General features: G+C 41.0%; 1 protein-coding gene across 2 annotated transcripts in view; it reads left to right on the top strand.

The window, feature by feature from the left end:
- The window catches only part of CAPRIN2 (caprin family member 2), a 33,711-nt gene extending 8,800 nt beyond the window's left edge, over positions 1 to 24,911 (top strand). The window contains exons 5-19 of one of the 2 annotated variants that reach the window (XM_010151605.1): positions 1,276 to 1,358; positions 3,191 to 3,352; positions 3,840 to 3,883; positions 5,229 to 5,848; positions 5,957 to 6,071; positions 11,413 to 11,544; positions 11,748 to 11,832; positions 12,531 to 12,586; positions 13,227 to 13,337; positions 15,754 to 15,906; positions 18,188 to 18,371; positions 20,532 to 20,717; positions 21,896 to 21,996; positions 22,712 to 22,778; positions 23,996 to 24,911. In XM_010151605.1, coding sequence (XP_010149907.1) covers positions 1,276 to 1,358; positions 3,191 to 3,352; positions 3,840 to 3,883; positions 5,229 to 5,848; positions 5,957 to 6,071; positions 11,413 to 11,544; positions 11,748 to 11,832; positions 12,531 to 12,586; positions 13,227 to 13,337; positions 15,754 to 15,906; positions 18,188 to 18,371; positions 20,532 to 20,717; positions 21,896 to 21,996; positions 22,712 to 22,778; positions 23,996 to 24,564 — 2,668 coding nt within the window. In that variant the 3' untranslated portion in view covers positions 24,565 to 24,911. The remainder of the gene's footprint in view (positions 1 to 1,275; positions 1,359 to 3,190; positions 3,353 to 3,839; positions 3,884 to 5,228; positions 5,849 to 5,956; positions 6,072 to 11,412; positions 11,545 to 11,747; positions 11,833 to 12,530; positions 12,587 to 13,226; positions 13,338 to 15,753; positions 15,907 to 18,187; positions 18,372 to 20,531; positions 20,718 to 21,895; positions 21,997 to 22,711; positions 22,779 to 23,995) is intronic. The other variant, XM_010151606.1, reaches the window with a different exon arrangement.
- The last annotated feature ends 230 nt before the right edge of the window (positions 24,912 to 25,141 follow it).

Below are 25,141 nucleotides of genomic sequence, written 5' to 3'. Positions count from 1 at the left end.
ACTACAGGCACTTGTAAAAAGTCCCCCCCAGCTTCCTTGTAGCCCTTTCAGGTACTGGAAGGTGCTGTAACGTCTCCCTGGAGCCTTCTCCTCTCCAGGCTGAACAATCACAATTCTCTCAGCCTTTCATCATAGAGGTGGTGCAAGTTGCACACAACCCCTGCTTTCTTCTGTCTGTGGGGTTGAGGGGAAACAGTCCAATGCCATCATGAGCGAGGAGGCTGGTGTGCTGCTTCCCTGAGGTCCCACTGTTAATCACATGGGGGGAGGGAAAAAAGGGCTGTAAAGACAGGAGAACTGTTCCATATTCCATTTGCATGATGATCCAGGTGTGCTGCTTCATTCCAAAGGAGTGTAGGATAGTAGTCTTGAGGTGCTCTTGCTATTGGCTTCAAAGGAGTTCTAAAAACTCAACTGAAGTCTTTGGTACCTTTGCAGTAATGTCAGACATGAAGGTAACAGGTTGTCAGCAGATGTAGCAGATTTGGCATCATGCTTGTGTTATGGCTTGTGATGTTTAGCAGGACAGGCAGCATGGCTGTTTTTATGGTAGTGTAGTAAGAATCATATTTAAATACAGAAAAAGCAGTTGAGTGCCAAGTTAAAACTGTGGAGAGGAGTAATTATTTCCATAGTCAAACATGACTAAGTTCCTAAAACTTGTAATCACTTGTCATAGGCTAACCTTGCCTAATCTTTTCTCTTAAAAGTTAACCTCTAAAGAACAGCTACTTACAGAAAGCCACATAATGAGTTTCTCATCCCAGTGAAATAACTATTCTTGGCTTATCTTCATGCTATTACACTTTCAAAAGAAGCATAATACCTTCCTTTGGGATGCTAAATTTCATCATGATGCACTTTAAAATCCATTGTGTGGGGATGGTGGGGTGGATCATGGGCCTATGTCAAAGTTTCTCCTGTCACTCGCTAGTTATGGTGAGGTTTGGTTGCCCCTCTACATGTGCATCAATAATCAAGGTGATCAGCTGATTAAATAGCAATCATTTTCTGGAATGAAGTCAGCCATATGGTCTTGTGGGATAAGTCTGGACTCTCTAATATGTCTTAATTACAAAAAAACCCTTATTTTCTAGATTAAATCATATACAGATGAATCCTTTCAGTAGTGGATAATGGCCTTAGGATTCACCCTATGTATACAGCTTTAATTTGGAAGGCTAAACATTAGTCAGTGTCTTAATGAGGGGTGCTGGGATATTATGAGACCTGATTCTGGCTATGATTATCTGGTAAAACTGTCATTTGTTTTAGTGTTGAAGACCAGATGGAACAATCATCTCTCTACTTTTGGGACCTTCTAGAAGGAAGTGAGAAACCTGTGGTTGGAACAACATGTGAGTCTCATCTAGAGGAATAACTTGGAGATCTGAAATTTGTGTTCTATTTAAACATCTTAAATGAATATACATGGAAGACTACTAAATTAAGCACTTAGCAAATGCTGTAACTCAGTTACCAAGGATGAACTGCTGTTTGTTCTAAGTTCAGATGAGTAACAGTACAGTAAGTCAAAGCATGTTTTACCAGTGTACTACCACCTTTTCGACGGACAGTGATGGTAGAAATTCAAAAGCAGATGCATGAATAAATTACAGAACTTGCAGCAGGAAGCTCTTTGGGTAGTTATGAGCAAATGGGTTAAGACTGGAATGCTGTTGCCAGCCATGGAATGCTTAGTTGAGTATACTGGTGCATATTGCAGAGCTCCAGTGGCCCCAGGCTGAAGGTCTCAGTGTTGAAGATTCTCTTGTAGGAATTCTGGGCTTATACCCTTTGGCTGACTGCAGTGCAGGATAGCACACTGAGGAAGGATAGTCACTACTGGAGCTGATCTCTAACCCTGCACAGTGCAGTCTTGCTTTGACCTGTTGCAAATGTCCACATTTTCCAAGCACACCAAGAGCTGTGGGACTCTCTGTATTTTCTTCCATCTGTGGGTTTTAATTTCAGGAACCCTGCTTGTAGGCTAACAAAAGTGTTCTGTGTTCTTATTTACAACTTGTTTGTGAGGAAACTGTCCTTACTTAAGTCATAGTGTCCTCTCTATTGCAAACAGACCTTGCCTGTCCTTTCACTGCAGTTTTGTGATGGCTGTGTGGCAGTAATCTTTAATTTGTCATTGACAGCAGTGTTGTTGAAACTGTTAGAGGAGAGCACTACCCTGTCTAATTTCCCCATCCAGATAGCTGAACTGACAACAAAGTGCTAACTCTTTTCATATCGCTCGGGACAAACTGCAAGCTGGCCTTGTAGAGCTACAGGCTGGTGGCTCCAGCCTTGTATCTGTTGATGCAAACTGTTAGTTGCCTGGTTATCTTGGCCTCCCAGTTCTTGGAGCTTTTTGGCTATCGTATTAACTTTGGGTACTGTTTTGTTGTGACTTATTAATACTATTTATTTCCTTGGATGGCAATTTTTAATCTCTCTATTAAACTCTAGCTATTATTTTTGTTTATGTTGTTTTTCATTAGTAGGAGTGGGTTTTTTTACTGAATATTCTTCCTGTTCTCAAGGCTGCCCTGTTTCTAGCTCCTCTGAAAAGAATTCTAGTGTCGCTGCTACTTCTGAGGCCTTGCTCTTTAAACTGTCTCTTTTTGCATAAAGGAAGAAATCAGACAGTGCTTATTGGAGAGTACACAGCTAAGTTCACATTGTTGAAGAAAAACTTTCTTTTCTCAAATTTCAGAGGATTATGATCACTCTAGAACAGTCTCTTGCTTTATTCCCCCCATTTGCTTGTAGTTCTTAATTCTCCCTTTGGAGACTTACCATCCTACCACTGGGAGGAGGGTCTTGTAGAGCAGTTCCATAGTGACTTTGTTTAGCTTTACCTACATAGTATCAATGCTGGCTAGTTTATGATGGTAAATAAATCCCTTTCTAAGCGTGCTGGGGACCAGGTGGCTCCTAGGCATTTTGCCTTGTGTGCATTTAAACACAAGCTACAGTCTTACCACTGGATTGCAAAGATATCTTTAGCTGTAATATATAAAGAAGTTTAGCAAATACTTTACTAAAAGACTTCAGTGCTGTAACTCATGTGTAAACTTGGAGAAGTTGAAGTTTATATCAAGGGAGGAAGTAAGGAGCCTTGATCTGTGATCTGGATACTCCCTCACTGGAATTTTTTGTATCCTAACTTCATGGATTTTTTTTTACTCTGCAGATAAACATATGAAGGACCTGTTATCCAAACTCCTAGACTCTGGCTACTTTGAAAGTATTCCGACTCCTCGTGCCACTGTGCCAGTAAAAGAATTGGAAGAAGTAAATAGAAAATCTGAGAGAACAAGACAGATGTCAAAAGGAGAGTCTGTCAAAGAACCAGGTGGAATTTCTATAGCATAACATTGGGATAAGCTTGAACTGAGCATTGACTTGCATGGCTTGATGCTAAAGCTAATCCTGTACTGTAGCTTACTTGCAGCCTAGTAACTGAAGTGGAACTTGCAATGCTTTCAGCCCTGCTCTGGCTAATACCATAGGGGGAAAAAAGTGATTCCTAGTAAGAGGATCTCTGCATTCTGAGCAAGCCTCCATCTGGAAGATGTGAAAATTGTCTGGTATAGGGAATGTTACATATAACAATATCCAAAGTGTTTTTTATTGCTTAACTCTGAACTTCTGAAAATCTAAAACCAAATTAGAAAATAAACACTTGTCTAAAAATAGCATGTTGAATGATTAGCTGAGCTTTCAGAATATCTGGTTTAGCAGTTGCCACTACTATTTAAATAGAATTGAAGACATGCTACTGTTTGGTCTGCCTTTCTGCATTTGATCAGTTCAAACAAACTTTAACATCCTTTCTCTAGAATCCATTATGGAGCTTATGAAGTCTGAGATACAGCCACAGGAGGTAAGATACTTCACTGCAAATTGCTTCCACTTAGTATTGTGATTGTCAGAAACATAACTACACTTCTGCAGCCCTTTTTTAAACTTAAAAGGGAGCCTGAACAGCAACTTAGGTCCTACTTCATGTAGGAAGCATTAAAGACTTTTTTTATATTTCTAACCTCAAATTTATGGCTTCTCTGTGGTATTTTGGGATAAATGGGGCAGGATTACATGAAGCAGTGTAGTACTGTAATGCTTTAGCACTTCCCTGAATAAACCAAAGCATCAGCCTTTAGAGTGGAAACACACTGATCTTTTGTGTACTACAGGATAGAGAAAATACACAACTACTTAGGCTGTATTTAAAAGCTAAGATTATTGCTGTAGACTTGGTATTGGTAGGGTTGAGTATGATGTAGGTTTTGCTCTGATTTGTCAGGAAAATAGGGATCCCAAGACAGATTTGTGTGTACAGGAGTGTGTAGGCCTGTTTCAACAGCCCTTCAGACTCCCCAGTTAAGCACTCAAGTTTCAACTGGCAATAGGGTAAAAGCCATTACATGTGGTTCAAAAGGTGGGAGGGGTGTCTTTTTGTAAGTGGGAATGCTGGTTCTTAAAATGCTGAATCCTTATTTCCCAGGCATCCCACCAGAGGGTGTGCTCTGGAACAAGTATTTGTAACCTACTGGTCACAGTTACCTGACTAAAGGTTTTCTGGTGACTTGTCAGAAAATCTCAGTCAGTGAGCCTTGTACATACTTCATCTTGTATATTTACTTCATGTTTATGATGTAGTAACTCCAGGAAAACTTCAGGACATCCTCATTGAACCCAGACTTACTGATGGTAAACACAGCTTGGAGTTGAATTCCAGGAGTACTAAATCTGAGAATGTGGTAGCTGTTCAGTATTTAAATTCCACCAAGAATGAGGGTTGTACTTGATTGCTGGGCCAAAGTGTTTTGGGGAGATGGTGCTGATATGCTTTAACAATGCCTACTAATGTAGTATCCCAGCATTTCAGATATGTAGGAGATCTAGTTTTATAAAAAAATCACAACTGAGCTTTATTGCCACTGCCTGGGAACAGTTAGCATTGAGGATGAGAGATTTCCTTGGCTCCAGTACATTTCACTTGTGCTGTTCAGGACCGATTCGTGCTTCTCTGTGGCATGCCAAGCAAAGCTTATCTCGGTGCTGTAGCATAAAGCCATGGCTGTCCACACAGTTTCTATGACTAGTGCTTAAACTGCCTAGGATCTGCTTTTAGTCAGGAATTTTCAGCAGCTGAGTGACTTAACTGACCTGAACTGTAGTAGCCAAATGTTTTCTTGGGAGCCATTAAGTTTCTCTGGTCTATATAGTTTCTCAACAGGCGTTATTTGCCTGAAGCAGAATACTCTGTCAAGAAGAAGCCAGAAGAGCCTAAATCTTGGGATGCTGAGTGTATTAGAAAGCAAGAACATCCAAAGTCCTGGGAAATGCTTGTTGATGTTGAAGAGCAGGAACAGAAGCAGAAACAAGAGACCTTAAAGCCTTGGGAAGCTCGTGTTAGGCAGCAAGAACCAAAAAGACAGGATTCTCCAAAGCCTTGGGAAGCCCGTGTTAAAGAGGAACAGCAGCGTGAGTCTACAAAGCCCTGGGAGACCCGCGTTGAGGAGGAAGAACAGAAGAAGCAAGAAGCTCCAAAGGCCTGGGTAGCACGTGTCCGAGAGGAGCAGGAGTCCCCCAAACCTTGGGTAGCAAAGGTTAGGGAAGAGCAGGACCAGAAGAAACAGGAATCGCCTAAGCCTTGGGTAGCAAAGGTTAGGGAAGAGCAGGACCAGAAGAAACAGGAATCGCCTAAGCCTTGGGTGGCAAAGGTTAGGGAAGAACCAGAACAAAAGCAGGAATCTCCAAAGCCTTGGGTAACCCAGGCTAGGGAGCAGCCAGAACAAAAGAAGCCAGAGTCTGTGAAATCCTGGGAAATGCCTGTTAGGGAAGAGCCAGAGCAAAAGAAGCAGGAGCCTGTGAAGGCTTGGGCTGCACATGTTAGGGAGGAGCCAGAACAAAAGAAGCAGGAGACTCGAGAGGCTTGGGAAAAAGCTGACAGGCAGCAGCAAGTGCCATCACAGCAGTTACAGAACCCTCCGAAGTCCTGGGGAGCTGCAAGTGTTGGGCCAAAGGAGCAGATGGGGCCAAAGAAGTTTGATATGGAACCCAAAGAAGTGAGTTGGCATACGTAGTATTACCTGTCATAAGCTTTTCACACTAGTGTGTTGGACTAAAGCTGCCTAATAGCAGGGGCTCTGTAAGGTGCATTTTGTAGGCCTCTATTTAGGCTATTTCATTCTTTCTTAGGGGGGGTATATTTCTGATGAACTTATATACGAGTAGCAAGATGGTCTGCTTTGCTTTTTACATGAGCACAGTGTTGCTGTGTTTGAGACTCAAATAACTGCTTTCTGCATAAGACAGAAGAATTAACTTGGTTCATCCCCAGCTATTGGCTCTGTCCACTGCTCTCAGTACAAAGCAGGTATGACTCATCCAGGGATCAAATACTTTGTCTGTGGCTGCATGCAAATAGCACTTCAGTTATTTTTTTAGGCTTTTGATTAAAATAGCTGCTGATTCAAGGGAGATCTAATGTCTAGATCAAGCAATACCAACTGTACAGGGGCTTAAATATGTATTTCCAGATGAATGCATGAGCCGTACTGCTGTCCTGGAGAGTGTAACAATGGCATAGTTTGGCTTAGAAATCTAAAAGAAAAGTTATTGCAGAGCTTACAGCTGAGCAGGCTGCTAGTCTCTGGTTATGTTACTCAAGCACAGGTGAGAAAGGTAGTAACAATTCTGATACTGTGAAAATAGGTAGGGTGGTAGGCAAAGCAGTGTTCAGGTATGTCATTAAGTGATGTTTAATACAGAGTTAGACTTCAGGAAGAAAATATGGGGAATTGAGCAATTGTCTCTGTGTATGATGTTAGTAGTATCACCTTATTTTGCAAGAAAGCAGAAATCAATTCATTGCACTTCACTCAGCAAATGATTAAGCTTAAATCTTCTCAGTAAACTTGACATAACTGAAAAATGAATGTTTTTGTGCCTAGAGGCGGGACCGCAAACAGAAGGTTGAACATGAAATTAAAAGAGTAGGTAACATGATTACTGGGTAACAAAATGGGGATTAAGGTGTCTCAACTTGATTCATTTTTACACCCAAGATGAGTAGAATCTTTTGTCCACTGGTGGTGGTGGTACAGGTACAAAACCCCCTTGCCTCACACTGCGTAGCTCTGAGCACGAGTAGGTGTTGTGCACCCAACTGTGTAGTATTTCTGTAACTGGCATATACTGGAATTGTCTCCAGCACTTTAAGATGCCTGGGAACTTCTGGTGTCAGATTAATTTAAAGCTTAAATGCAAGATGCTACCTTATGAGAAGGGGGCTCTTATTTTTGTATCGGATGCAAAGATGGGTGGCTTCAGTGCTGGACAAAACTTTGATGCTGTAAGGAAAAAGGAGGGTCTCCAGTGAGTTGGAGAAACTTGCAGGCTGCCTAGGGGTCTTCATAGTGATGTGCAGGTGTGCAAGTCAGCCTGAATGGCAGAGTATAAAGCTGCTTAAGATGGATTACTGAATTAAGTGAACAGAGCATATTTTTCAAGACTTCAGACTTTGATTTATGCAGTAGACCATAGTGGAACACCCTGACTGTATTTTTACTTGGTAGCTATTGACAGTTCCTCATATCAAAAGTATATTGAATGAGTAAAGTGTACTGTCAACCTAGCTAGCTTCCATAACCACTCCTTAATGTCTTTGACTTGAGGTGTATATCAAGAACAATTAAAATAGTGTTTTAAACATTTTAGTGAATTAGACTTCTTATGTCTTTACTTATAAGAAAAGAGGCAATGCAGTGCTATAGTTGGATCTATTTCACTCCTAGGGAGAACCTATGAATGACCTTGTGCAGGTATCTAGGCATGGTAGATAAAAAGCACATGTCACTGCTGCTGCTTTCTGGAGCTGGAATTAATCTTTCTTTACTCCTTGAAATAACTGAAGCATATTTTAAGATCTCTAAAAGATGGCTCAGCTCTACTTAAGTTGGGCCTAAGGCAGCAGGGAGATCTGAGATGCGAGCCTGTTAAACTGTTGTTCTGTTTAAATGCTTGTGTGACCTATGGACCAGCAAATTTGGTTAGAGCTGAATTTGTGGCCTGCTGTGTGAAAGCAAAACACTTTGGCCTTTGCTGTCATCCAGTGCCATTTAATTTCTACCTGCTGTGAATGCTGCTCTGAGTAGAAAGCAGTTGTTTAATTGTGTATCTACATGGAGCAGCTGGCCATTGCTGTGATTACAGCTTAGATATTGCCATTCCAGCTCATTTAGTACTCCACAGCTAACAGACCTGAAGAGGAGTTGAGGTCCTGTGCCATAAGATGGAGTTTTACTACTATGTGAGGTGGCTGGAATGTGTGTTGATGTTATGCATAAGTAGACCTCCAGGCTCTAAAAAAATCGAGCAGTAACAGGACCACTTAGTGTATTGGCCCTTAGACTAGGAAAATTCCAGTGGTCAGTGTGCCTCTATGTTGGTTTATTTGCAATGATTTAACAGGTCCTAAACCAAATTCTAGGTTTTTAACTCCATTTTTGGTTCTCTGGGTATATGTTCAGTTTGTCCTGAATGTATAAGTAGTGTTGAAGCTAAGCTTTGGAAATGTTATGACAAATTAGTCTTATGCAGCACTGTTTAGGGTCTAAAGTGAATGTTGCTTGAACCACTAGTGTTAAGTGATGCACTAGTGTAAGTCTGTGAGCTGGCCAAACAGGTTGCTAAACTCGGTCTGCTACCAGCTTGTAATGACTTCCAGAAACAGCATGCAACTGTAGGCTAGAAAGAAAACTTTGGTTTAAACCATTTTAAGGGTGTCAGGTACCTACTCTTTTTCAAAACTTTTATAAAAGCATAAAACTGCAGTACTTCGATGCTTCTTTGCATATGCTCTGCATCACATGTGAGTATTCGAGTTTTGAACACCCAAGTACCAGCAAAAGTGAGGTGTATATAAAGAACAATTAAAATAGCATTAAACTTCTTGGTGAAGAAAACTTTTTTTGCCTTTTGCTTATAAGAAGAAAAGAGGCAATGCAGTGCTGTAGTTGGATCCATTTCACTCCTAGGGAGAACCTGTGAATTACCTTGTGCAGGCATCTAGGCATGGTAGATAAAAGGCTATAGCTACTTGTGTCTGGTGCCTTAATATATGCAGGAGCTAGAAAATAACATCTACAGGATGGAAAGTCTGTTTAATCCTGGATTAAACCCTTAATAGCACATAGGTATGTTGCTCTGTATGCTTGCTCTTCAATTGAAGTCAAGAATGCTACCAGCATAATGCGTAGTACAAGCTGGGGAAAGAGACTAACAAACTGTAAAAGCATACGGAAGACTGTCATCTCTGCAGCCACAAATGAAATTGCAGTCTCTTCTGCTTCCATGCTCTCGAGGCTGCCTTGACTTGTGTTTCATGCACAAGTCTAACTTGCATAGCCAGCAGCCTTAACAGCTTCACGTGCTGCCAGACTAGACCTGGCTAGGTGACTGAAAGGTGTAAAGCCTGTTACCCATGTGCAAACATACAGAACTAGTTTGGTAGTGTAGGAGGAGGAGGGTAATAGAAGCATTAATCGGTTTGACCCATAATGAATTTACCATGACAGCAGGTGTCAAGATTAAGTCTGCTTGTAAGTAAGGGCTAAAAGTGATGGACAGGATAATTGTTTCCTAGTAACTTAATTTATATCTTGCTGCTTTTTACCTTTATTCAACTGTATTGTTTGTCCTGCACTTAGGAACTAAACCTATTAAGGATCTATTTTTTTATTGGAAACTATACAGCACTATAAACTTGCATAGTCAGTAGTTAAAGGAGTGGTACTTGTGCATCATAAACACTAATTAAGACACAGTACAAAGGTGTGATCTTCTAGCTCTAAAGTAAAACCTCTCAAAGCTCAACATGTAGCTGTCACTTGGGCCACACAGGTACTAGAAATGGAGCCCTCCAGAGTTCATGATGTGCTGCAGGTACACGGATTGTGCTTTGTGCAGCACACTAAACCCCGCAAGCTTCTTGCCTGTGCATGCTACTGGAATTTCTGCAAATGCTAGCAATCAGTTTGAGATCTCTGTTGAAGAGGGAAATACAAGAGGCTTTGGGCCTCTTGTCCTAAAACTGGACAAAGAGCATTTCAACTTGTTTTGAATCTAGTGACAGTTAAATGTCATGACACCCTTCTGCCATAGTCTTCTAATGACCACCTACAAATACTCAGCTATACAGTGTACTGAAGAGTAACCTCCTATCAGAAAGACAAATGTTTGTACTGTTGGAAAGTAAAGGCTTTCAGATGCTCCCATAGAATCATAGAATGGTTTGGGTTGGAAGGGACCTTAAAGATCATCTAGTTCCAACCCCCCTGCCATGGGCAGAGACACCTTGCCAGGTTGCTCAAAGCTACATCCAGCCTGGCCTTGAACACTTCCAGGGATGGGGCATCCATGTGCCTCAACATTTGGGCCAGTGGAAATAATGCAACTAAATGTCCTCAGATTTGCCTCCATCTAGCTGCAGGCAAACATAGAAACAGCAAAGCTTCAGAGGATCACTGAAAACTATGGTTTTAAAGTACTTATAACAAGCCAGTCTCTTCCCAAAGCTGCTTTCAAAAGACCTGTTAGATTATCCAGACAGTCTGATACTACTGTCACTAACAGGGCTTCTGGTGCTTAGGGAGTTTACTACCATGACTTTTCTCATACCTTAGACTTGCTTATTCTGATAGAACATTTCCCTCCTTTAAAGTGAAGTGAGAACCAGTTGGGATGAAATTCTAAGGGACCATTGAAACAACCAAGGAGTAAGGCCCTGCAGAAATCCTTATTTAGCTACAAAGTTAGGCTTCCATGTGGGTGCACAGGTACATTTTTTTTATGCCAGACTTTAAACAGTTTAATGTAATACTTCTGCAGGAGCTGGTGCATTGGGAGTATCTGGCTCATTAGTGGAAGCACTTTGGTCTAATCCTGAGTAACCTGCTTGCAGTGTGTTTCTTAGGTGCAGTTTCTTCACAGTGTCTGGAAATGCCATCCTAATAAAAGATCTGTACTTACTGATGCAGGCTGTACTGGGAGGAAGTATGTTTTAAAAATCAAAGCTGCATCACTCAGGGTTTAAGTTCTGGCTTTCAACTTAAATATGTGGGTTTCCTTAGGTGGAGGTCCCTAACTATGCACTAAATGCAGGCAACTTGCCTTCTGTATGTTTGACTGTAAGAAACTGAATGAACTAATTCTGTGGCTTAACCAGCTGTGGCAACACTAAGCTGACTTAATGCACTGAAAGCTCGATTTGGGAAATACCAATAACAGCACAGAATTCCTTGGCCCACAGTGTCTTGACACCTATAGACTGCTATGGAAGTATATTGGGTAAGGCAGCTTGTTTTGCTTCCAGTATTACATTTAATACATTTTTCTCCTTATTAGGTGCCTAAATCTGTACATCAGCCAGCTGCAGAATTTTGCTCTACTTCAACTCTTCCAAAAGATCCAGTATTGAGACGTGAAAAACTTCAGGATCTAATGACTCAGATACAAGGGACTTACAACTTCATGCAAGTATGTTTGTTTTTTTCTCTGCTGTTGTAGTACAAAGCTCCAGTTCCTACTAGGTTAGGGAAAACAGTGCTGACAGTGTGTTTTTACACTGAATGAATGTAGCTCTAATTAGCCAACAGCAACTTGTCAAACGAAACATTTTTCATTTGCATCTAGAGTTTAAATATTTTACTTGTAACTGATCCTTTTTTTTTTTTCAAAAGGAGTCCATTCTGGATTTTGATAAAGCTTCACCAAGTGCCATTGGTTCATCCCAACCACCCTCAGTTACTCAAAGTAGTCCTGTAGGTAGGTAATACTGTAAGTGTAAACTGTATGTAAGCTTGTGCAAACACTAACAGGGTTTGCTTGGGCTGCAGATCAGCAGGTTTGGTGAAGACAGCTTGTCTCATTATAAAGAATAGCAATGTCTGATTAAATAAAAGGCAGCTTGAGCCGTTTACCTACTTATGTATTGCTGGAGGTGGCTTAAGTTGGTGTATCTTCCTAGAGTTGGAATGCTTGTATAATCACTGACTGGCATGTGCATCTCAACCCAGCTGTAGAATTGAAATGCTGTATCTGTTTAACAAACTTATCTATGTGTTGTGTACACCCTGAGCTCAATTCACAGCTCATCTCTATAAAGAGCAGTTATTGGGCTACACTAGAAAACTGGATCTTTCTGTGATGAGCCATGTTAAGAAACTGGGTAGCTCTTGGGCTGCAAAACACAGTTATTAAATATTTAATTGGGTTTTTAATCTCGAAAGTGGGTATCTGTGGTAGAAATACCATGTTTATTGAATACCTCTCCTCTTTTATAAAGACCAAACTCTCAGTTGGGTGTAGTTTACTGATGTGGAAGCTAAGCATTTGCAGAGCATACACTAAAATACTGTGCATCTTTATACACCAAATATTTTCAAAGAGTAGAACTGCACACTGAAACTACATGCAGTGTTTGAATTTAAAAGTAAATGTTGCCTACTGCATTTTTTTTACAGCTTCAAAAGAACAGAAACTGCCAAGTCAGAGTGATTTTCTTCAACAGCCCCTTCAAGTAAGTTGAAGTTAGGACTGCCCTGAAGAGGCAGAGCTGTAGCCAAGGAATGAATCAGAGGTTATTCCCTAGAATAGACTTAGTACTTCAGTTTTTCTTCTTGTCAGTATCTTTGTTACAAATCTCTTAAGATCTTGGATAACTTAGTATTGCAAGTCTAAGATCGTTCCGATGTGGACAAAGCTGACTGCTCTTCTGCCTGAAAAGCAACAAAAAATGGTTTAAATTTCTTGAAGTAAAGCAGTATGTTGAAGGTGTGCTGAAATAGTTTGAATATTTAACTTGGAGTCAAGTCATAGCTAACAGTTGTGTGGAGGAGAACACGCTGCTGCTTTCCTACACAGTGCATGTTGTGCTCAGAGATCCATGCTTATGCCAAAGGTAGTATCTCAAGCTTTGGAGCTGTGGTTAAGTGAACCTTAAATTCACTTAGTGTGCTTGCATGTCTTGCTAATTTGGCTTCTAAATAGGTTTCCTTGCCATTAACAAGAAGTCCTAAAACTTAGACTAACTAGTTGAAGCACTTCAGCTCCTGCCTTATTCTAGGTTTACTTGGAAATGCCCAGAGTGAGTTTCCAGTGAAACCAAATATTTGAGATAATCTTTCAAAACCTTACCTCAGTTTTTCCCTTCTTTCGAGGCTGCTGCTTCATCTGTGACACTGCATGGTTCAAATACTTCCCTAGCATCTGCTGATCAGACCCTTTCTGGCTCTGAAACTGAAGACTTGGTGACGCCGCAGAAGCCACAGGTATTATCCTGGGGGTCACTGGCATTTGGAGATCTGGGCAATAGCCAACCTTAGCAGAAAGCTGTGGTGGGGCCTCTCCTGAATAACTACTCTTGAACATACAGGGACAGAATGCAAGTAACAGCAGCAGTACAGCCTTTATTCTGGAATACTTAGATGGTTGGAAAGGTCTTCTTCATACTGCCTGAATGCCAAGTGAATGGTCTGCCCCTTGAAAAGGGAAGGGTGTGGGATGGAAAATGTAGACTAGAAAGTGTGGCCCATATTCCTGTGGGAACACAGGAGCAGCATAAGTATTTGCTTTGGTTAGTGTAAAATACTCCCTCTAATGACAACAGGATGCATAGATTGGGATGGATATTGTCATGAAATAGCAGACTTCTGTGTAAGCTGAAGACTGAGATGTGTTCTCTCAAGCTCTAACTGAAGAAATAATGGAAATCGGGCTTCTCATGTTCAGCCAATACTCAAATTTTACTTTAACTGTATGTGCAGTTAAATCCTCAACTAGCATTCAGATGTTGTTCAGAGCTAAAAATAGTATTTCAATTTATGCAGATCATCGTCTTTAAAGATCCCTTGTGAAGGTGTTGCTGTGTTCAGAAACACAGCTGGGTCTTACCTGTAGGCATCTATTGGAGTGTATGTAGGTCATAATGGAGAAATCTTTGTGGTTTCAAGTGATTTTGGTGTACATGCTACCAGTGTGCTGTGCATGTAGCATGTACCCTATTCCTTAATATACTGTATGGTTGAATAAAGTCTTGACAGGGATATAACTGTCTTGCTGCCCCTTGAATCAGCAGTTTTGGCCTTGTTCTTGACACCTTCTCAGGTCTACAGTGTTAGAAGACTACTTGTGCTGACAAGGATTATGGAACTGCTGTGTCATGAGCATCCAGAAGACTAGAGCTGTGCTATGAACAGAACATCTGATTTAGTGGAATGTTCTGACTTTTTTTGCAAGCTTACTGTTTGGAACTAGGGCTGCTTGTGCTCAGCATATCTCTAGTCCCTTAGGCTTGAAGTGTGCTGTCTCTTTCCAGTCCTGCTTCTCATGGAAAGCAGTAGATGAGCTTGCTTTGGTCCCTGCACAGCCAGGGAATGCATTCCACGGTGACAGTGCACTCTCCTGGTAGGCAGGTGTGGTTCTGCTTGATGGACCTCTGGTGGCTGGTATGGGAACAGTGAGAAGGGGGCTGGTAGTCTTTAGCCCTGGGCTGTGTAGCTAAATGTAAGCAACTCTTAAACTTGGCATTACAAGTGTGAGCAGCTATAGAACGTGTAGATTTTGCAAAGGCAAACCAGAGTTTGGCTCTGAAGCCTTGCTCAACAGAGCTTACTGGAAGTTTAACATCAGACATGTCTTTCCATTTAATGACAGGTGTGTGTCAGACCTCACAGTAACTGCCTGAAGCAATCTGCAGTTCTGAAATTATCCGACTTTGCAGGGCTAGTTGTGCAATGTCTTGTGTAAGAAGGGTAATTTTAATTCTGAATCTCTAATTACTTAAAGCTTTTTGGTTAAGATGACTTACATTGACTTTGGACTTCATGTTTGTCATGGCCTTTCAAAATCCACTTGTCTCAACTTGTGCACCAGTATTTCATAGCTCTACCAGAACTTTGGGCCTCATGCTTAATGCTTCTTGTCACAGCAGGTGCATATATGGTTTCTTCTAGGCATCAGCACCGCTTTCTCAAGAGACAGAGAAGTATACTTCCCAGCCACTTTATCAGACGAGCTCATGTATTTCTGAGCCACTGATACCTAAAAAGATTGAAATTGCCCAGGTGAGCTGTCACAAATATGGTAAGGTAAATATATTTGTTGCTGAAATGTGTCTAGACCTTTACATTCCTTTTGACTTCCAATTCCTATAAATACTAGTATGCTAAATCGATGCTTTATTTTGCCATCTGCACAGATGAGACTTAATGCTGGTTAATACTTTGTCTGGACAACTCAGCATTGTTTTGAATCTGAAATGTAATTAAGTTGGAAGGGGAAAAAGTTAACCTAAACTTCCCAAGTTCCTTTGGAAAATAGAATTCACTTCTAATATCAGCTAGAGAATGATCTTCCAATAAATGGAGCAGAAGGAATTCTGTTTCCTTGGTGGTGGAAAAAATACCTAGTGTCTCTATTGTGAAATTATAGTGAGTGGTATGTATAGTAGCTCACAGGCACATTTCACTTAATCAGCAGAGACTGCAATAGAAGTACTGTTTGCTGAGAATGCACAGCAAGATTTGAAATTGTAAGCAAAAGCTGTTTTGTAGCTCTACTATGTCCAAATGTCATCCTGTAGAAACTGCTGACTTCTGTCAGTCTAGGCTTTAGAACAAATTAACTGCTGCTGTTACTGCCTGATAATTATCAAGTGACCTTTCATTACATTTGTTCTTCCCTCAGGCAACGATTCCCCTCCCAAGTGAGCCACAGTCACCATTGCCTACTTCAAGCACCTCCATGTCGCCAGTACCACCAGCGCAAAGCTTCCAGTCTCCTCCAGCAAGCAGCAGTTCTGTCACGATAACAGCGGCTCCCTTTCAGGCTATGCAGACTGTACGTATGCAATTTGAGGCCACGGAATAATGGCAATTATCAATTACAGTTAATAACTTAGCCTTAATACTGGGAAACTGGCTCCCCTTGATTACGGTACCGAACTGGGTATATCACTTTGTTTTAATGATAAAAACCTGAATTAGAACTCTGCCCCTCCAGTGCCTTTGCAACTTGAAATGGATCATCTGAGAACAGAGATCCTGGTTTTGTGCTGTATAGTCCCAAAATCTAGTACGGGGTTATCTTAGTGTAGCCTCAAGGAACTAAAAGGGAAAAGTCAGACCTGAAATTAACACTTAGAGCTGTGCCCCAAGGTGAGGTTGACTACACTGTAACTGTTCTTATGCATGGATTTCAAATAAAGACTGCAGAAGAGGGGGAATCCTGAAGCAGGTAGCTGCTAGGACTAAAAACTTTCTGAAGCCTGAACCTTTCTTGCTGATTTTTAAACTGTTTGCTTTAGGTGGTAAATAGTCTGCTGGAATAATGGAAAATGTGTCCTGTATAAACTGGTGTAGCTCATCCTACCTTGTGTTAACAATAGTCAGTGTAGATGTCTAGGGAGTAGTCCACACAGACTGCATGGTATTTCTTGTGAATAGAATCTATTTTGTCAGGCCATATGTCATTACTGATGTGTTCTAACACTGCTACAGTCTTCTGATCTGCAGTGCAAGTGTAGAGGGGCACGGAGGAATGGCCTCAAATTAGCTGTTAGTGTTCCCTTCCTTATACTTGGGCTTTTCTGCTCCTCTGATACCTTCTTAGGAAGATGCTAGAAACCTTTTAATGTTTTTGGTTTAAAGCAAGCTTAGAAAGAGATCACAGGGATTCTCCAAAGGCATTCTCAAATGTACCAGTGCGGTTCCACAACTCTCTGGACCATCTGCATCTTGCAGTATTGAGGTGTGTAGTAGGACTGGGTGGACAAATGTAGCTAATAGTCTTTCAGAGCACAGGAATTAATGACTAAAACATCTGACATTCTGTTGTGGTCTGTAGTAAGTCACTGCCATGACTTCCTCCTTGGCTTTCTGTTTTGTAGAAGAGGTTAAAGTAGAATGTTCCACAGAGGAACAGAATTTTGACATAGATTATAAATAAGGCAAGTGGTGGTAGGGAGGTGGTTCTTCCTCAGCCAGATTTATTTAAATTAAGTGGCTAGGTGGTGATTTACCATGTAAGTGGATAAATGGCAGTGTGCTATGATCAATCCAGAGTCTTCCTCGGAACACAGTCTATAAGCTAAGTTTCTGTCATGATACAAATAGTCTTGGTCTCCATCATCCTGTTTCCATCTGAACCTATGGGCTGTGTTCAAAGTGATTTTGAACGAAATGGTGCCAATGAAAGTTCCCTTGAATTAATGCTTTCAGAGATGTTAAATGTTCAAGATTTGTCCTGGCTTTTCTGGGCCAAACTGGCAAACATCTGTCACTGAATTGCTAGGATGTTAATACTTCTTGTAGTAGTGGCAGTCTTAACTTCATGGTGCAGTGATTTCTTCCCTACATTGCTTACAATCTCATTGCTGCCAGGAAGACACAGCCATTGGGTTTGAATATATAGCCAGGAGTCAGATGGTTCCTTGCCAAGTAGTGGTAGGACAGGGATAGTAATGGAGTTATCTGACTGCATGGCCTCAGATGTCAGAACATATTGCTGCTGTTGTGCTTATGGAAGCTTGAAGGCAGATTCTACCTGTAGCTCAAGTGCTCTTATTGAATTCCAGCTGTAACCCTGTAGGAAAAAGTAGACTATGTGCTACAAATACTCCAGCATGTAGGTGTTGACAGCCTGACTGCAGCATCCTCAAACTTCTTTTAGAGAGGATTGCTTTGGATCACTTGGATCACTTCATCTGGTAAAGTAAAAAAAAGTGTTATTTTATAATGGTTCCAAGATGTGTATCAAGTCTCAAATTCCTTCTAAACATGAATCTCCTTGGTATATGCTGTCCCAACTTTAGGTCAGAAGCTGTAGGATATAAGTCAATCCAACAACTGACTTCCCATAGCAGTGAAATTTCTTACTGTATGGTAGCTGTTCTTTTGAGCAAATGTGGTAGCTATGATCAATCAAACTACATCAGTAGGAGTAAGTTCTAGAAGCTTACTGAGAAGGAAAGGGATGAGTTGAAATACAATGTTCTTGACTGCAAGAAATGGTGTTCTAGAAGGTGATCTAGGAACATGGACTGAAACCACAGCATAGGGTGGGTGGCATTAGGCAGGGACTTTAGCTGGTAATGTTAAGCACTTGTCTTAATATGTTGTAGGTGTTTAAAGTGAATGCACCACTGCCTCCACGTAAAGACCAGGAAATTAAAGAGGAATCTTCGTATTCATCAGGATATAACCAGAGTTTCTCTACAGCAAGTACACAGACCCCTCCTCAATGCCAGTTGCAGTCTTCTCATGTTGGTGAACAAACCTCTCTTTCACAGGATTCTCTGTCTTCAGGTGAGAAGTGTACCTGCTTCAGGTGATCTTTAAAGTTCTTCAGGGTATAGCAGCAGTTGTTCCTTAACATGTGCTGTCTTCTAACTCAGTGAAATTCCTCATGGGTGCTACATAACAGTGGTCTATTAGAGTTACACCGCCTCTAATCTAGTTGATGTGGTGTGTAAGTAGCTTGATTGCAAAACTGATAGCAGGATGAAAGGCTGCTTTAAACTAGTTTCCATACTAGTTGTGTAGACAGTCACCTATGTGCTGAAAATGCAAAAATATACTGTGATGCTTGTCAGAATCGAATTCCAATTGCTTGGAATTGAAGCAGTGATGACTTGCTCTTATTAGGAACCATTGATTAAGTTTCTGCTAATAGACACTAGTGTTGGCTGTCGTGCTGGGAGCTGCTGAATGCTTGGTAAGAAATTTGGGATAAGCTTTCACTGCTGAGGTGATTACTTCAGTCTTGTACAATAGCACAAAATACCACTTTGGGTCATCTGAGCTGTTTAGGATTTAGAATTTTCTTGCTTTAAGAATGGGCTGGTGTCTCTCCTTTTGAACTTTTAGCTCAATATAATTATTGTAAAGCACATGGCTGATCTTGACTGTAGTTAGCTTGCCAAAATCTTCATGTGGATATCAACCTTACTATATTGGAGATAATCATTCTAGATGTTCCCTACAGGTCATGATGACTGCCACTCTAGCTGTGTCTTGTGCTATTGAAGTTCTATCTTTCTGTAACAATCTGTTTCTGATTAGGCCCTAAATTTGTTTGTTACCTGGGAAGGGTAGTTTCCTAGCTAGGAGGCCTCAGTCACAAGTTAATGTTATTCATTCAGTGAGGTATTGAGAATCTGCTGAGCTGCAGGAGCTGTTCATGCATGTGCTTCTAGCCTAAACAGATGCAGACTGTTGGCAGCCTGTTCTGCAGCAAGAGGGAATCCTTTTACTTCTGTTGATAGTGATGACTTTATCTGGTTGAGTCTGAGTGTGTGTCCTGAGGAATACTCAACTTGTGATAAGTGGGGTCTTGAGCTGCCTTTTTCAACACAAAGCTGAGCTTCCTGACATTCAGATACTGTACCAGGTGAACTTACATAGCTGACACAAAGAATTTGAAATGAAATTAGCCCCTAAACTTGCCTGAAGTGTGTTCCAGGATGAAAGGAAGCTGTCAGCTGGGAATCTGGGTTTCTAAGACTGTCTAATCCAAGTGACTCAAGGTCACTTAAAATCACTGGTTTTCTGCCAGAGGACTCATAGGCATTATACTGGAAATAGACGGAGAGTGTGTGAAGGCAGTGAGACATGAAGATTAAGAGCTCCAGAGAACAGCATAAGTGTAGCAGTCAGGGAAGCATGTTTAGCTTGAGTGCTTTCTCATCACTGAGGCTAGAGGTGATCAGCCTTCTATACAGTTTTTTGAAAGAACACTATGATTTTTTTTCATCTTGTGTAGTGGCTCTGCACAGACTTCAGAAAGGGGTTTAGATTGTTACTCTGGATCAGTTTTAAGCTTTCTGGATCAATATAAAGCATGGTCCTGTGGAAACATGTTTATGGTTGCAAGGTCTGTATTTAAAGCTAACCACTCAACGACCCTGTGAGTGAAAAGCCTTCTCAAATACTGCTATACCTGTTGCTTGGGGTTGAACTGTGGTAGGTATGTCTGTGGAAGAGGCTGAACCCAAATATCTAGTTGTCTTACTGCTGTCTAGGTAAGACTGAGTTTATAATCATTTTTAAGGATGTCAGCACTGGGGTGACTTAGTTTATCGGATTAGACCACTGAGGTCTTGCTAGTAGCACTGTGTTGTTTGTAAGTGAAAAAATCTTAATGGGGTGTTACTTGGTTCTATTCTAGTTTGGCTATTTTCTTGATGCTGCTAGCAAGCTTGTTCTGACCTATGCAGCTGGATCTTGTAGAATGCATTAGAGGCTTACACTGACAACCCAGGCTGTCTGCAGTGTACTGGAACAAGCATTCCACTCTACAGAACAAAGGGGAGGATTCCCACTTATTTGGAGTAATGAAGGGGCAGAAGAACAGGATATTCTAAGCAGCTTAATCAGTCTCTGAACTTTCTAAATGCTGCCCTTGCTTCTAGTTATGGTAATTTACTGTAGTTAAAAGCTTTGAATTAATCTGTCTTCTGTTTTAAGCAGTGAATTATCAACCTGATGGAGCTGTTCCTGTTAGCAATGGTAGCCTTGCCTTTTATCCAGCACAGAGTAATGTTATTCCCAGACCCCCTCAGCCTTACCTTAACAGTCGTGGGTCTGTCAGGGGATCTGCTAGAGGTGGAAGGTCACTGGCTAATTCGTATCGTTCCCCTGGAGGGTACAAAGGTATGCCTCTACTTACTACTACCTTAAAAAATAAAAATCTCATGTAGTAACACCAGAATATGGTTTAACACAACATGGTATTGAATTTATGTTCTATATGTGCAACTTCATAAAACAAGACTTGAAGAGTAATGAGCAGAGAATAGGGTCTTCCTTTGTAGAATTTCAGTACGTTCATTCTTATTTGTAGTCTCTGTACTTTGGGTGTCAGGTGAACTGGCACAAAAATTTCATAGCCTTTTGAATTAGGAAAGTGGAAACTTCACTGATCAATTACTAAACTACTTTACTGTATAGACTCTTCTGCTTGCTATTTCATTGACCCTTCTGAACAATTTATCCCCTTTATTTTTTCCTCTTGGCATCTGTCTTGCTAACACTCTGGGCAGGTATTATCTCTTCAGATGTCACTTTGCCCAGAACAGATGCTCTTTGCATAGCACTACTGGCTTTAATATTACCAGCAGAAACTGGAGTGGGGGAGAGGTTCCCAGTAGTGGAGAGGCCTTCTGAATTAATAACTGAAGGGATTTAGGAAAAGGATTGCTTAGTCTCTGTCAATCAGTTGCAATTCTGCTAGCTGAAGTACTATGGAAGGCTCCAGCTGACTCCCAGCAGGTACCACCTTCAGGTGGTTGATAGCTATGGCCTGTTCCACTTTGAAGGAGAAGGGCACTTTGTCTGTGGTAGAAGTTGTTTGAGTTACTGGGCTGAGACTGCTCAATGCCTTGTAAGAACACATACTGGAAAATGAGGTAGGTAGTTCTACCCTACCAGCAGTTAAGGGTTTGGTAGTTGCTATAGTAGCTAAAAATGCTAAATATTACAGTACTTATATGTGTAACAGCCAGAGCTAAGCATCTGTAATAGCAAAAGCATTAATTCTGCTAAAGCCTCTCTGGATCTAGCAAGTTTTTAGGCTGCTCTGTGAAGTCCCTTAGTATCAAACAGGCAGTTAAGATCTGATAATACTTCTAAAAGCAACTGATAGCTACTCTGAACTAGCCAGTGTATGTAACAACATACATTCTGTGTAGGAGTAGGGAGACTCTGAGATAAGGAGTAGATATGCAATTTGTAATTTAATACACATGGCTGCAAAAAGGGAGCTCTAGCTGTATTCTGGACTTGTACACCAAACCATGAATAATATTGATTAATCAACCTTATTTGAACAGGTTTTGATGCTTACAGAGGCTCACCTTCAATAACTAATGGCAACTATGGCCAGCTGCAGTTCCCTGGAAGAGATTATGCTGGAATGCCATATTCTCAGAGGGTAAGCACTGACTGTTTCCAGTAGCCTTCTTGAGCTCTGTATGGGAGAAGTCTTCTGACACTGTAGCTTTCCATTATCCTAATGGGTGTGCTATTCTTTATGAGCTAGAGCTCAGTTTTATTTCCTAGCTGAAACCCTCTTGGAACAGTAGACAGCAGCTGAAATAGGAAGTCAGTTCTGGCAGATATCTCCATATGATAAGTTGTTTTTTTTAGTCTGAAGGGAATCTCCAAAATGCAGGCAGATGGCAAATAAGATGTGGCATAATGAGTCCATTTTACTTTAAAGTTAGTCCTCAATACCTCTGTAGTGTATAATAACGAACTCATAAATGCATTACTGGGAATGTGGTTGTGCAAAAAACCCACAGCTACTCAGTATAAGAAAGCAAAGGTTCCTGGTGGGAGAAGGGTCTTCAGCTTTGAAATAAAATATGTTCTTCTGTACAGACTCATACTTTTAGCAGACCTGAGATTTAAGGTAGTGCTTGATGCAGAGTCTAGAAGTTAACTTGCTAGAACTGGCATTGAAATAGTTCTTTAATTTCATACAAGCTATTGCAAAAGTAAACTTTCCATCAGAATCTTAATTCTGAACCGTATCATTGGCTATTCTAGAGCTTGAATTGTGTGAATTCAAAAATATTGTATTTGGTAGTCCTGTTTGTTTTCAGATCTACTCACAGCACTTTTACTGATGCTTCTGTTCTGTTTAGGATGTGAATTACCAGCAGTGCTATAAACGAGGTGGGATAACTACTGGTCCTCGAGCAAATTCCAGAGGTAAGGCTAACATCAGGTTTCCAAAGTACATGTATGTGCTTGGGCACAGTAGATGTTGGAAGTGGCATGTTACTGTGAATAGTGGGGAAAAATGGTGTACTGTCACTGATCGATCAAGCTTGGTATAAATTAACCAAGATAGACGAAAGCTTAACTACTGTTCTTGGGCAGTCAGTATTGCATAGCAGCAGATTTAGTCACCTCTCAATTTGGTGTCTTCACATGTCCAAGTTCATAGAATCACAGAATGGTTAGGGTTGGAAGGGACCTTAAAGACGTTCCAACCCCCCTGCCATGGGCAGGGACACCTTCCACTAGGTCAGGTTTTTCTGACACAGTGGTACCTTTATGAACTTTCTTCACAAATAACCTGACTAGGAAAACACACACAGGGTGGTTCTGATACTGTATTTTAAGTTCCTCCCTTAATTGCATGGTCTCCCTAGACTCTGGGTAAGCTATCTGATCCCTGAAACTTTGTAAGGTAACTTTATAAGAAAGCTTCTGTGGGAATACAGCTTTATTCTGTACTTCCATGCTGGAGTATAAAGCCTAAAGAAATACATAAGATTTTCTATCCAAGTATGAATGGGTGCATTTTGAAAAGTTGTCAACAAGGCAATTTAATTATACTGCATGTGCTGAAAAAAGCTGGACTTGGTGTTATAGGGAAAAATTGAGATGAATACTAACTGTAGATAACTGAAGAATAAAGGGAAATTATGGTATATCATGGAAACTTTTAGGACAAAGCAGGTTATCCCTGTAAGAGGGAGGACACAATATACTTCAGAAGAGTATTAAGAGATGGTTGTGGTGAGCTAACAGTTGAAAAAGTCATTAGTACTAGACAACATAGCAACTTTACTTAGTTTTATGGATTTCTTGAAGTGTTCCTTTCCGGTGGAAATAAGTTTGCAGCTTGAAGGTGACTGATTTAGATTTCTCAGATCTACTAGTTTTCATTGTGGACTTTTTTTAATTTGGATTTTTTAAAAGAAACAACTTCATTTTTGGAGTGCAGAAAGCTTAAAAGCAATTCTAGTTCTTAGGACTGAAAACCTAGCATCATAAGTTGATATGACCTACTTAAGGATACAGCCCCAGAACTGTGTTGGAGTAACTTGAAGTGGCCTTTCAGGTTGGAAGATCTATGCACACAGGTTTAAGGGTATCCTTCTGTGTTAACACTTGTCCTTGCTAATGATCTTTAACAGCAGGGTGGAGTGATTCCTCTCAGGTGAGCAGTCCAGAACGAGACAATGAGACCTTTAACAGTGGGGACTCTGGGCAGGGAGACTCCCGCAGCATCACCCCTGTTGATATGCCAGTGACGAGCCAAGCTGCCACCATACTACCAGTGCATGTCTACCCCCTCCCACAGCAGATGAGAGTTGCCTTCTCTGCTGCTAGAACATCTAACCTGGCCCCTGGAACTCTCGACCAGCCCATTGTGTTTGACCTGTTGCTGAACAACCTTGGAGAGACTTTTGATATCCAGCTTGGTAGGTTCAACTGTCCCGTGAATGGTACATATGTCTTCATCTTCCACATGCTGAAACTGGCTGTAAATGTTCCCCTGTACGTGAATCTCATGAAGAACGAAGAGGTCCTAGTGTCAGCATATGCAAATGATGGGGCTCCTGATCACGAAACAGCTAGTAACCATGCAGTCCTGCAGCTGTTCCAGGGAGACCAGATCTGGTTGCGTCTGCATCGGGGAGCCATCTATGGAAGTAGCTGGAAATACTCCACCTTTTCGGGATACCTCCTTTATCAGGACTAAAATCCAGTGCAATGTTTACAAAAGCTGCTCCAAACACCTTGGTGGAGGGGGGTGGGACTAGCTTTGCACTTACTACTGACTTCATAGAAGGTATGTGGTTCCATGATTGGGGGAATGATGGTCCTGTTGTGCAAGGTGAAATCATGGAGTTGGGGTACTGAATCAGCACTAATTCGGCACTTTATCAGTTGTGATGTAGCCTTGCTAGTAAAGCTGTGAATGTATATTGTTTGCACTTACCCTGAACTGTATTAATGTCTAGCTTACTACACTATTGATTGCCTCAAGTATGGGCTATTCACAATGCCTTGTTGTGCCTCAATAAAACAAGTTAATATGCATTTTAGTATTAATCTTGCCAGTGGTCTTTATTTTGGGGAATAAGCTCTTTTTTTAATGTGGGGTGTACATGCATGCTATTACATAGAACTGGTCGTCAGGGTAAACGGTGCAGGTTAAACAGGATTACTTGTTTAGTTCTTGCTAGAGTTTCCTCTGTCAAAGTGAATAAGACTTACTGCTTCATTTCTAACTGAAAGGTCAAGAAATTAGCAGTTCAATGCTATGTAGTTCATTA

Source organism: Eurypyga helias, unplaced genomic scaffold (genome assembly GCF_000690775.1).
Source record: "Eurypyga helias isolate BGI_N326 unplaced genomic scaffold, ASM69077v1 scaffold37875, whole genome shotgun sequence".
In the NCBI taxonomy this organism is placed as follows: Eukaryota; Metazoa; Chordata; class Aves; order Eurypygiformes; family Eurypygidae; genus Eurypyga; species Eurypyga helias.
Note: the sequence above shows the minus strand (reverse complement) of the source record. Positions and strands in the feature narration are given on the sequence as shown.